At 39.1% G+C, this 14189-nt stretch overlaps 1 protein-coding gene across 15 annotated transcripts in view; it reads left to right on the top strand.

The window, feature by feature from the left end:
* Positions 1-745: 745 nt before the first annotated feature.
* Positions 746-14189, top strand: part of Foxp (forkhead box P) — a 262057-nt gene continuing 248613 nt past the window's right edge. For 12 of the 15 annotated variants that reach the window (XM_070294692.1, XM_070294689.1, XM_070294698.1 and 9 more), the window contains exon 1: positions 746-1664. In XM_070294692.1, coding sequence (XP_070150793.1) covers positions 1635-1664 — 30 coding nt within the window. In that variant the 5' untranslated portion in view covers positions 746-1634. Of the gene's footprint in view, positions 1665-14027; positions 14136-14189 lie in introns of those variants that run through there. The other 3 variants (XM_070294696.1, XM_070294694.1, XM_070294707.1) reach the window with 2 other exon arrangements.

Raw genomic sequence — 14189 nt, 5'->3', positions numbered from 1 at the left:
ATTTCGGATTTTGCAATTAATAATAATTGAAATTAAATGGCTTATGGAAATCAGATTGAAAAATTAACTATAATGTATGAATCTTAAAAGTAAAAAATTAAGAATATAGAACTATATAAAAAAATAGAGGAAGAAGAGAGGAAAATAAAATATACATAAATTAAACATTTACGTTTGTGTGTATGTCTTATGGGGAGATAAAGAAAGGAGATGTTTTTTGTAAGAAGGATACGAGCATCTTAATCTTTGATCCCGCATTATACGTATACTTTTAATTATTATTTCATGGATCATAGAAATATTCGCCAATATAAATTCACTATTCCATTAGTAAGTATCGCTACGTAACTTTTTATCGACGAAGATCAAGGAATGTATCGAAGAAAGTTGAGTTGTGTATGAAGAATGAAATCAAATGTAATACACAAATTGGAAAACATAGTCCACATGACCAAGCGACACTCGCCAAAGTGCGCCACGGCGCAACCGACAGGACTGCCTCTCTTCGGAGAGCCGAGAAACACCCACGCCAAACGGAGCGAAAGAGAAAGGAAATGAAAGAGAAAAAGAGAGCCGTCTGAATGGAGATGGAAGATCAAGCCGCGGGAGTACCGTGATAACGCGCGCGACGAGGACAACCCGACCCTGGAGCGACGGAGAAGAGGTGGCTATCAAGCGGAGGGAGATGCCACGATGGTCTTCGCAATGCGCCGACTCAGTAGCCGCGTGCTCACCGCGGCCGGAGGGTTTCGCGGCTAAGCGGTGCCGAGCGTCGCACAGTCGCGACGGCAGCCACCGGCGCGCGGTTATACCCCCTTTTCTTCAAACCTGCACACGCAACCCCGCACCGCTACGTACGGCGCACGTTTTGCCTGTCTTCACGACGGCGAAGAAACGTTGCCTCAGGTTGCGAGAGAAAGAGAAAGAGAGAGAGAGAGGGCGTCTTACGCGGCTGCCCGCCGCAACCCCCCTCCGGCATTCATCCCCCGGAGAAAGAGAGAGAGAGAGAGAAAGAAAGAGAAAGTGGGAGGGAGAGAGACAAAGGGAGGGAGGGAGAGAAAGAGAGAGAGAGAGAGAGAGAGCGGCATCGTCGTCGCCGTTTTTGAGAATCGGTTGCTTCTTTTCATCGAGAGCGTCGTTCGATCCCGAGGGCCGGCATCGTTCTTCAACTTCGCGACGGTGCACGTGGCGCGCGCGGCACGCGGTGCTTCGAGAGAAAGACAGATATAGGTAGACAGATAGGGAGGATAGGTAGCAAGTAAAAGAAGTCGAGAGGGGTGAGAGAAAAACAGATCAGGCGAGAGGAGAAAGAAAGCGAGAAAGGAAGAAAGAGAGAGAGAGAGAGAGAGAGAGAGACCGTGGTACAGAGGAAGGAGAGAGAGGTGGAAAAAGGGGGAGAGACAAAGATCAAAAGGGGGTGGGCGGGAAGAGAGAAAGAGAGAGAGGCAGAGAGAGATAAAGAAGTAAAGAAACCGAGTACGCGAAAAGCTGCATTCCGGCGGACAGAGGAAGTTATCACAGAAAGCTAAAGAGAGCTTCATATCTTCTCTTTTGTTTTTTCTGTCAATCTTATCACGTAAAGAAGGACGGAGGAACCGACAGTCACGAGTGAGTTGGCGAGGAGGAAGCGGGACATGCTGGAACCACGCTGGAGACCCGTCCAGGTAGTCTTACTTGACACTCTGCAACACTTCTTCAATGCACTACCTGCCTGCCTGCCTGCCTGCCTGCCTGCCTGCCTGCCTGCAAAGGCTCGTTTACATAATGCACCTGCGTCACATAAATATCCTCTACCTGTCTTTACTTCTCTCTCTCTCTCTCTCTCTCTCTCTCTCTCTCTAATGTTTCATCTATTTTATTGGATGCTATTTTGCTCTTTTTCTCTTTTTTTTTATTCTTCACTTGGTTTTGCTGCGTCTTTTTGTCACCAGCTTCGTTCTTGTTGTTCTTTGCATTCCGTTGTAGTCAGTGGTGACAGCCACGTGCCACCGGCGCCACCCTTCGCACTCCGCTGTGCTGGAATTTGGAGTAATCCTTTTAACGTTTTCTGCTTAACGCGCACTGTCCTCTACAATTTAACGACGGATTCTTTACTTCTATTTGACATATTAAAAACTTAATCGTGCGGAATATTTATGTCACGATTAACTTTTTTATTTATGTTCTGGGAGATACAATTTTATCCATTGAAATAAATATTTTTTTTGGCTCAAACTGAAGAACATTGACGCCTGTAACTTCAAACTTTTGCAGCACTCTTTTTATCATTAATATTATGCGTTTATTATTGTGTGTATGTTTGCGTACATGAAATATGATATTTGAGATAAAGTCATTCTTTTTTTCTATCTTGCTACACACATTCTATTGTGTGTGTGTGCGTGCATGTATGTGTGTATATATGTGACAAAGATTGCAATTTTTTCTTGTAATAATACAAATTTAAATAGTCTAAAATCATTGACATAATTTGACGAACAGTCATATTCTTCCATACATTTTAAGATTTACCGTGTATTTTGAAATTTAGTACTATCACCATCACCAAGTTTAGAATATCCATCGCGTGGCACGATTTCATCACTATTAATCTTATAAATTACGTTATAAATATGGTCATTGCCGCGCGCGGGATTAAATAGAAATGTAAAAGTGCGGACGCGAAACCAGCGAATATTTCGCGCGATTTACTTTAATCGAATTTAGGTCGTGGCAAAAATAGAAAGGACGCAAATGGAGATTATAGCACGATACAAATTTTGAACCAATCGATCGCTTTCTCAAGAAACGCGCATTTAATGATATTTTATTTTTATTCAATGTTATTTCTTATTTAATCCAGTTTTTTTCCGACGGTTTCAAAAACGCTTGTTTTTTTAAATCGCATATATATTTTATTTTAAAAGTTATTGATTGTATATTGCATTTTATAATAATATTATTTATATATTAACGCGCGGTTTTTTTACTTTCCTCGCAATTAATTGCGATTAATAGTGGTAATTAATGTGCTGTTGCCAAAATTGTGGATATGAAAATAGAAACGTTATCACGTTATCGCCAATAAGAGCTGCCAAGACAAAATGCTTTAGTCCATCCCTTCTGTACTGTTAAATGAATTAAATACGACGTTCGCATAATGCAGACGAATGCTCTTTGCTTCGAGATTTCCTGATTGATCCTATACTCTACCGACCGGAGCGATATTCGTGGAAATGACACTTTAACGATCGTGACAAGACAAATAGGCGCGCCGGACAAGCAGAATGGTTGGTCAAATAAATCTCACTATACATCGGCCTAAGATTAACTACATTCGGGTTACTAAATATGTACCTGCCTCGGTACAGAAATCTTTGCGGTAAAACGCATTTTTCCGAAAATAATCTTGGCAGAGATGTGCCGCCTTTCAAGCTGCCTGGAGTCTCGAATAATCTAATATCATGTGAATCATCGTGTTATTGGCTGAGAAAGTCCAACGACTTGTTTCGAAACGCTTCTGACAACCTGACAAAAATTCCTATTTCGTGTTTCATCGTCTGTCACGCAACGCCTGCATGACGTTCACTGGGGTTTTGCTACCACCCGAGCAACTTCAAACAAAGTGATCAAATGGAGAGATCGGTAATCATTATTCACGTTTGTGAATTATACTCGAGCTACTTTGAAACGTGCGCTGGTTATATCGAAAAGTAGCGATCGTTTATAGTTTACAACTCCCGTTAAATTCATTTGTAAGTTATAATATTAAATTTGATAATATTGATGTATAAAATCAGTAAGAATATTTAGAATGTTTCTCTGGGCAAGACATGCATTAAAATCTACATTTCAGAATTACAACTCTCATTGAAATATGTTGATTTTAGCAAGGGAGAAATAGGAAACAATAAATATTATCATAATTTGTTTTTAAATACAACAATATTTTGAAATATAATACATTAAAGCAATAACGATATTCTTTTTTAGCACTATCTTGCAAATAATTCATTTGTTTTAAAATGCTTTTTATCGATATCATTGCGATACCATTGTCGATGCTTTTGTATAGCTTTTGCGAAAAATATAAAATATTTTTTGCAAAACGGACTTGAATTTACAATGGCAATGGTTCTTTAAATTTGACAACAAAATTCTTTTATGGTTTCGAAGGCGATATCAAAGATTCGCGTATTCAAAGGGGTGAGATGTGAAGGGCGATGGCAGTTGCGCTTCAATCGGCGAACGCTCCATGTTATCAGGGAATAGGGGTGATTTTTTTTTAAAGTATACAGCCGATAGAGGTAGTCGGGTACTACCGTAGCTACGTGTGAGTGGCTCGTCTACGAGGCTGTAGAAGCTCCGGATGGTATAGTAGGTGGAACACTAGAGACGGAGGCGGTCCTACCCCTGCTTGGGGGCGTTAAAGAAGTGGATGGGGTTGGCCACCCCCGCGCGTCAACCCTTACACCCCGCTTTCTCCAAAAGCTTCGCGTGCCCCCCCGGATCTCTTCGATCTCATATTCGCCAATCAGCCGACCCATCCCGACTCCTCTACCGACGAAGGTTGCCCGGCGCGGCTATCTGGTTGTCTGGCATCTTTGGTTGACCGTCGATTTCTTCAAAATTCAAAGATCAGCCCGGCGAGCACAGGAGACGGAGCGAAGACAACAGTTCGCGTGGTCGGGCCGAACGTTGGACGGAACGAACCGCGAGGAATGCTTGTAACAAGTTGCGGCTGCGTGCCTTCCGTTCACGCGCAGCCGGTTGATCGATTTTGTGTCGTCGGCAAGTGTTTTGTGCGCGATATCACGTCGTCTTGGAGGATATCGCGAGCGCGTTTCTTCCCGGTTGACGACTTCGGCCTGGCTGTCACGCCTTCTTCACGGTCGCGCTGGGGCGATCAGGCCGACACGGGGTAAAGGGTGGTGTTGCGCGTCAATCGTGATATATATTTCGCATCATCCCCGCCACTTTGGCTTCGCCCATTTTCTCACCTCCTCCGTCGGTTCAGACGAACGTGCCGAGTATGCGTTCGATGTGTCGCACACACATTCATCGGTGCATATACACGGATACGCTGAGTGCAGCGGGAGCCAACACAGCTGCGGCATAACCCCCCCGTTTTCGCGCTTGCTTGGCACGGCACAGCATCCCTCTTTGGCCACTTCCGGCCAGGCCAGGCTCCGCCCACTTTTATATTAATCACGTCTTGGTTCGCTCCTGGCTTCTGTTCTCCATCTTTCTTCCCTAGTGAGCGATTTCCTACCGCGGACGCCTGGGAACCACACCTTTGCCCGTTGGCTTATTCATGTCCCGGGCCTTGCGACGCGGAATTCGACGTCTCTTTCTCTTTCTCTGTTTTTCCTTCTCTTCTTCATCTCGCTACCAATCTCGAGGAAATACGGCGACGATGCTTTACGGCGTGACGCTGCAAGGCTGATGGAGATATTCGGGTAGCTTGTTCGCGGATAAACTTGCAATTCTCGACTTCTCGAACGCATCGCAAAGATGTATAGTTCAATTAATTTAGATATAGCGAACGGTTGTAACCATATTCTGCGAGGAATGGTGCGAATAAATTAATTTTCTCTCTTTATTTAGAGTTTAATATTTATCATAATATTCGTCTAAAATTCACCGCGTTTAACAATACAATACATATTCGCTATTATTATGTGATATTCATTGTTTAATCGCAGAAACTCATTGATAACTTTTTTAGAAACACTTGATATCTTTTTTTAGAAACGCGTCTTTCGTTGAGAATGGCAATTTCACGTAGAGAGAATCGTTGAACAAGCGAATCGTGGAAACAGGCGCGATGAGATGAAGAACGCAGCGTTTCGTGCGTTCGGTGCCGGAGTAATGAATAATAACCTGTTATTATTACCAGGTCGAGCAATAAACACGCAGCTCGCCCCTCATACCGGAGTAAGGCTTGTCACGCATAGGCGTGACATTTGTTTCGCGCGTGGAGTTTGCGGACTGTTACGAACCACTGCCACCTTCCTACACAACGGATATTGGTTCCATTGTTACATATCGTGTATCGTGACTGCTTCTCCACCGTTTCCGCCGGTTCGCAACCACTTCGCTACCACTTCGGTCTCATTGATATTCCACCTCGTGGTCTCTTTGCTTTTAATTTTTCTTTCGACAGTCTCGCACCCTCTTCTGCCGAACACGGCGCTGATAACAGTGTTATATTGTCGAGATTTGTGATAATTGTACGCATCGAGTACTCGAATTCGTTTCCTGCGATATTGCATTTTGAAGCTTTTAACGGAAATGATAATAATATTGTTTTATTCGATAACGTGTAATTATTTTTGAAAATTAGAATTAATTTAAAAAAAATCGATGACTTAATAAAATAGAATAATCTTTACACCTTAATTTTTAACTAAAAAACGAAAAGACTCATACCCGTTAGTAAGTACAACGTTAGCATGAGATATTCATCGTTACACATTCTATGTCGTGACCGTCTGTTTCCCGACCTACCACACCTTACTGCTCCCTTTTTAACATCAAGCAGCAAGTCCGCTGTTTTTCCGACGATCTTAATCGTAGCGTGCTACCCTGACTATAATACACATTACTGGCAAAGCAGACCGAAGAATCATTCTAAAGACAAAATTGTAATGTTCATCAAGGTTTATCATGTTCATATTTGATTGCTCTATAATTTTCTTTTGTTAGAGCTTTTGATGTAGAAGATTGTATAAAACCAAGCAAAATATAGTTGCAATATAGTCATAGAAACGTTATCTTCTACTACTCATTTTCAAGAGAAATAAAGCAAGATATCTGATTGAATTTTTAAATCACAGCGATGTTGTAATTTTCATCGGAAAAAAATAGTTGAGCGATTTTTGCACTGAATACGACGGAATTGTGATCGGGGATAGTACATGTCAGACAAAAATATATTGTAGGCGTCGCGAAATTGACATCGTCGATCGGTCGAATTTTTACGAGCCGGTTCATTTTGTCGCGATAATACGCATTCCATGTCATTTCGGCGGCGCGTATAGCATGGCGATGCATCATCGCCCCCGCGACGGGTATTTGTCAATAGAAACAGGCCACAACCGCGGCAAGTATACGTCAATATACATAACGGCCGGCTGTTGACTTGTTACGTTGTCGCGTACCGCCGATGATTCGATGATTTGCCGATCTGCGACTGTCCCGTGTCAAATATGACCGTCGACCGTTCTCGCTGGCGCGTTAACACGGAGAAACGCCGGGTCCCGTCGTTTATTCGGGGCGATCGGCGCACTAACGCGCGCATCGTTACATTAGATTATCAATCCGCCGCGATTGTGATGCGCCCACCGGTTTGTACTTCGACTCGTTATGCCGCGATAATGGCTCCTCTCGTCGTCACTGCAATTTCGCGAATGTTCATCTATTCAAGCGCGACACGCTCCCGCAAGTGACCGAATTTTAGCAACGTATTATGAATCGGGTAATGCTATGAATATCCGATCGAGACCGTTTGATTAAGTTAATAATTAAATCGGCTTAAATCTAAACTTAGAATTCTGCTGATTGGATGTGTATCGTAGTATCGATATAGATAGTAGTTGAGCAATCGATAACCAATCACATAATATTCAAAAACATTGTATGACATGAACGAAGAAATTAATATATATATATACAATATATGGTATGTACTACTTACATATGTATAAACCTATTATAAATTATATCATACAACGAATATATATATTTATATATAAAATACTTATTTTACCCTATCATTTTATCATACCATCGATGAATCTGCATAGCGCGCAAACTTTTATCGAGATAGTTTCGATCTATTCGTAATATCGCATATACGCGGCGTTAAAAATATAATAACAATGAAACGGGCGAGCTGTTATGTTGTCAGGCATCGGCGATGATTCGTCGATCCATGACGGAGCCGTGTCAAATGTGCCCTCTAGCTGTTCCCGTGTGCGAGCTTAACATGGCCGGCTCATTTACGACCGGCGCACTAACTCTCGTCGTTACATTAAATTATCATCCCGTGATTCTCTCTGATGCACCGGCAGTTTGTACGGCGACTCGTTATAACACGATAATGGTTCTGCGCTCGTCTCTTCGCCGCGATTAGCGTTAAACAGACACCCGTCCACGCAAACTCATGCACCACTACGCGTTTGACGACGGTGACGTCAATAACTAATGTATCGGTGAATCTTCATTGTGACAGGTTACAGATTGTTATGGCCGCTCAGCAACGACGCTAATCGAAATTCCGCTTCGATATCAAGCGAATCGAACAATATTCTCATATATCTTGGGATCTCTCAATAACAATCTCCCGCGATATTTATTAGTCTTATGCTTATTAGTATTGAAAGTAATTTGATAAGAATTATTTATTAATTTCTATGTATCTATAAATAAACGGATAAATTTATCGATTAATATGTATCTATGCATTGTTTTATTCGTGATACAATATGCTTGCAATATAAAGTTATCAATTTTTCAAATGGTTGAACGGGACAGAAAAAAATAGTGATAGCTGACCCACTCGTGTCAGACCAAATGCCCGTTTAAAATAAAAAAAACGTGGAATGTTACCAGTAGTAGTTCATATTTCGTTTGGGGTATCGACTGTGTCGCCTTTGTGTACAAATCTACGTAATAATTGATATACGATGGGACCACGAGTACAGACACACACATATATATATATGTATGTGGTTTTAATATACCGTCCACTGTCCGGCACTCACCGGGATCTCTATTATAGCAGGGACGCATCGCAAACGAGATGCATCAGGAAGCGCGCGACCAATGCAGACGGGACGAGTGGATAATGATCGGCTTTTTTTTTAAGTCCAACCCCGGCTACCTCCCGCTCGGATCGCCCCGCCGACAAAGTCAAGCAACCCTTTTCCCGACGTCCCGCAGGGAACGTGAAACGCGCTTTGTACGTCGCGATTTCGCGTTTTCGTTCGTCCGAGCACAATGACGAGGGTGGTCGTCCTTTTCTATTGAAAGAAAACCCGTAATCTCGTGTAACGGTATACTATCGGAAGACGCGGCGGAACGTATTCGCCAGGAGCGCTATTAAATGACTTGCGAGCGATTTTTTGCGCGCCGCATCGTCGACGACAAAAATACGGAACTTTGACTCTTTGCTAAACGAAAGGAGAATCGAATACCGAAAGACGCTATTCTATTTCAGATTGAAAATACATGAAAGCTTTATCAGCAACATTTTAACATATTTTCCGCGTTAATTCTATTGTATATGAGAGTATAAAGAAAAAAAAAAAGAGTACATCATTCTAATATTATGCTTGTATTAATTTATAATAACGACAGATGCTATTTAAATTTTATTAATAATACATTAATATAACTCTAATTATACTAATAACTCTAATAGTTTGTTTATGAAAAATAATTTTAGATTATATAATTATTAGGAATTTTTTAAATATAAAATTTGTAGATTGTAACTTGTGCAAGTACGTTTACTGTCACAAGCTCAAACAATCGAGACGATATTATCCCTACATTTATGGAGCGTTATTGATATGTTATGGACAAAGTATAGCTTTATAGATCGATTAAATTTTATATTGCACATAAAAGTGATAGCTGCAAAATGTTATCCTAAGAAGAAAGATTATCAAGAAATAACAGTAAAATACGAGGGCAAGAGTTGACCCGAATGTAAATGACCTGTATCTGAAATCGCAGCCCCGTTGTGTACCAATTACTACGCAGATATACGTGTGTAAGAGGGTATGGTCGATGTGCCGGCGAAACATAAACTGCGATAACTCCGTCCGTATCTCCCGCCTTATGGTCGGTTTGGTCTGACACGAGTAGGTCAGTTTTCACTGTCGAATACCAACTGCAATCGGGTTACATCGCCCTAAGTGCTAATAAACGAACGGATCTTATGAAGTATTCTCTAGTTTCTAACTTACAATTAGATAACCATCTCAACCTGATTCTTTAAGAGTTATTTATCGTAAATCGTGACTAATAATAAACCTATACCCTTAGAAAAAAGCATTATAATAAAAATAATCGAAAACATGAAAAAAAAAATATTATTTTTTATAAATGCTTAACATATTTTAATTCTGAATGATAAAAATGATAAAAATCTTTATAACGCTATTTCCTTTACGAATAAAAATAATTTTAGAGTTTAATATGTAATAGAGCAGTTTTTAATTTATTTCTTTAATAACATAGAAATTTTTTAAGATTAATTCTTTTTTCTAAGAGAAATGAATATAAAAAGAGTTAATCAATTATAACATTAAGTATAAATATTAGAAACAATTTATAACATAAATAATAAAAAAATATCTAATTACTCGTACCCACTGTAAGAATGCAAAGATTTTTCGCAAATGTTTAAACGTACAAAATTTTAATTTTATTAAATTAGAATTTTTTAACGAGTTTTAAGGAACATTTCGTTGTCACACAATTTATCTTATGGGATATAGAGTTGTTTCTAAAAAATATCGACGGTAATAAACTTTCCGAAATTGCAGTATCATTGCAGTAGCAATACCTGCATCACAGTGTGACGCGTGCATACCGTTACAGCCTCTCTTGCCGCATCATCGCGTGCTTTTCTCAGGCTCCATTGGGATAGGAAAATCGGTCGTGTTGATACCGCTATTGAAACAGCCGATCATTACGCACTCGTTCCGCATTGGTCGCGCTTCCCGATGCATCTCGTTGCAACGTCACCGGCATAATAGAGAGACGCTGCAGGCCGTCGCGCGCCCTGGTACCGACGGCATATCAAAATGCAGCTCGGCCGTGTTTGAATTCGCGGTTCCATCATGAATCAATTACCGAGCGGATTCGTACACAACGGCGAAAGCTCGCGCGTGAAGGATGAGGAACATAAAGGGGGGAATCTCGCATGCGTCGATGGAGGAAAGGGAAGAGATGCGGGCAGTGTGCGTTAGTGTGTCGATGTTGCACACGCGGACGTGTCACCCTCCACCTCCTCGCATATCCCCCTGCGTTCGAAACGTTTCATCGTTTCTGCACGAATGCATCGCCATCGTCGTCGTATACACCGACCGTTTTGTTTCTTTTTCCTCCTTCTTTCACGCTCTCCCCCTCCCCCATCTGCCCCTTTCTCTTTTTCTACGATAATCATCCTATCCAACTTTGCCCATTCGAAATGATAGCTCAAGTTCGTTGAAGTCACGCCTAGAAAAATGCGGAGGATTCTCTCCGTGCAGAGAGTAAAGCCTAGGAGGAGAGGAACGCGGTGGATCTTCATTCGTTACGAAGTAGTGCGCCCTTCCTCGTCGTAAACGTCGTCGCGGCGTTAAATATATCTATCTGTTAAATGTTATGCGCGTAATTGTATAATTATATGAAATGGAGCGATAAAGAGATTTCAGAGATTTTATTGTTTGTTACAAATGTGATTTTTTTTTTTTTTTTTTTTTTTTGTAAAATTATTAGCATTAACGAACGGATTATTCTTTTAATCGTGAAAAACTTTGTTTGAGTAAAAATGTCCCGTTTCAAATTTTATTTCTAGCTTTTAAGATGTAGCGCTTTTCAAAATATTAATTGACAGGCAGAGGAAATTGGCGGTGGCTCGCATATGAAAAATAATTACTAAAGCACGACACGATTAATATGCCACATGTTGCTAAAGCAAAAGCTATATTATATCCTATTTGCGCTGCGCTTTAGCCTTAGCCGCATATGACATTAACATATTGAACGTGGCATTATTAAACCACACATCGCTAAAGTGGACAACAATATACACTACATGCTATCATTATCATTATGCCACAAAAAGCAGATATACATAAGATGTACACTCTTCTGCTTTAATAACAGATTCATTATCATAACAAATATGCAGTATCAATAATTACTAACAAGTATTAAAGTAAAAAAATAGCTTATAAGATAGAAAACACTTAGGTTTAATAACATAAGAATATATAAATTTTTTGAAACTTAAGATATTTATATGTAGAATTTTAGAAACAATTTAAAAAAAAAACATTTTTTTAAAACAAATTTTTTGAAGAAATCTATATATATGAAATGTGTAAATTTAAAGTTTGTGATATAGATTATATATAAAATGAATAAGCATAATACTTACTTTTTATCTATTTTACCTCCATTTATAATTTATTATCCATTTACAAAAATCTAGTTGTTTGTGTCTACGCACGTCGTTCATCCGTCATCCTTCAACTATGAATTCTTGGAAAGCTTCATATCTCAGCTCATCTTTTTTGAATATATAGATTGTCATAAGCGACTGGTTATGCAACACGCCAGTCGTCGTAGCCTAAATTTAATTTAAACGAGTTGAGAAGCTAATGAAGTGTTGTTTTCGTGCGGAAGTATATTTATAACGGCAGACTCTCTCGGTTTTAAGTCTACCGAGTCAATTTTTGAGCGATTTACTCTTTGAAAATTTACACAAGATGTTTTACGAATTTTCGACGAAAAGTTTTTAAGTAAGCTTCTATCAAAACTTCATAAAATTTTCCTATTAATGTTCTATATATTTATTACATATTATATTGATATTTTTTTCTAATTATTATTTTTTCTTAATTATTATTATTTTTCAATCTTTAACAAAATACAATACATATTATTCTTATTGTTTCGTTATTTATTTATATCTTTTGATATTATTATAATCTTTTAATATTATGTGTACAATTTTAACATTTAAATCTTATTTAATTTTTCTTATCTAAGCTTCATGCTAATGAATAATTCAATATAATAGTATAGTTAAGAAAAACGCGTATAAAAATACGATAAATATTCAAGATATATGTATATAAATCAATAAACACATAAAAAATTTAATTCTACTTCTGTTTATTGCGCGACACGATTATCGTACGTCACTTTTTATCTGGTAATAGAAAAGAAGCGCGTTCATATTAGAAGAACTTAATCGTGCCAGCAATCTAAACGGATGACATCAACTCGATACAGCTCGGTATAGCTAAGTACGGCAATAAAAAGGAACATTCGATAAATAAGGCTGCAAGACATTTTTACTATTTAATATTCCTATCTATTTCCTTCGATTAGCCTTCGCAAAAGAATGCATTATATATGAAGCTATTCTTGTTTCTGCTCAAATGTATATATATATTGATCTTTAATATAATTATAGATCTTTTGCATTTAGATATTTATTATTATACATATATGGATTTAATATTATTAACATTTTATAGAGAATTATTTTAAAAGGGAAAATTGATTTTTTTTCATAGCAAAAATACAAACAAATGCAAAATAGGAGCGGCCTAAACGTAAATCAAACGCTTTAGCACTTCTATCGTATCAGGATTACTTGTTTTTATGTTTCGTCGCGCAGTTATCAATAGATTTGACATTCGTCAAAATTTTATGTTAGTGGTTCGGCAGATAAGAGACGGCCACAAATATATTTATTCACTACGATAAAACCGTATAAAACCGTTGCATCCAATCGAGGAATAGAAATCCATTTGCGATACCCACGCGGTTCACATTAAATTCTTCGAGGCTCAAGCGGTCTTATCAGTTTGTCGACACCGTGTATGAGTTACACTGGAAAGAGATCGAAGAAGCCCGGGGGGAGCAAAGCGTTTGTGATACACACTTGAGTCTGTTTTATTCCCGCGTCAGTCTCTCGCCAACACAAGCCAAACTACGTGTAAATTTCTGATGTCTTTTAAAAAGTACATCTCTCGTTTGCATTTTGCGACTGTCTCGAGCGTGCGTAGCTTATCTGTTGTCGCGATACATTTACTGTCGACGATATATTAATCGTTTCGTCTCAGACAGTGCATTGATCTTACATACGTATCTGTTCTGGAAAAAATATTATCGTGTAATATTCTCTCTATTGAATAAAACTTGTTGATATCTTTTTTAATTCAAACACGCCCACACGCGAAAAATTTTGTTATACGCAAAAAGAAGAAACGAAAAGCATCGTGGCTTTTTATGGATCGCCAATGCTTTGCATTCTTGTGCGTACAAGTGTAATCGAGCAACATTTAGAGATGTGTTTCTTCTTTGGCTGGCGCGAAGGCGGCATAAAAATTCCTAATTTATGAAGCGGAGGGCCCATTAAGGTTTGTTATTTACAATTGGAAAATTATCCAAAATTTCCATCTTGATTCGGTAAA

Source organism: Polyergus mexicanus, unplaced genomic scaffold, assembly GCF_030449975.1.
Source record: "Polyergus mexicanus isolate NDT 795.1 unplaced genomic scaffold, iyPolMexi1.0 SCAF_4, whole genome shotgun sequence".
Lineage (NCBI taxonomy): Eukaryota > Metazoa > Arthropoda > Insecta > Hymenoptera > Formicidae > Polyergus > Polyergus mexicanus.
The sequence above is the reverse complement of the archived record's forward strand: the minus strand, read 5'-3'. Positions and strand labels throughout refer to the sequence as shown.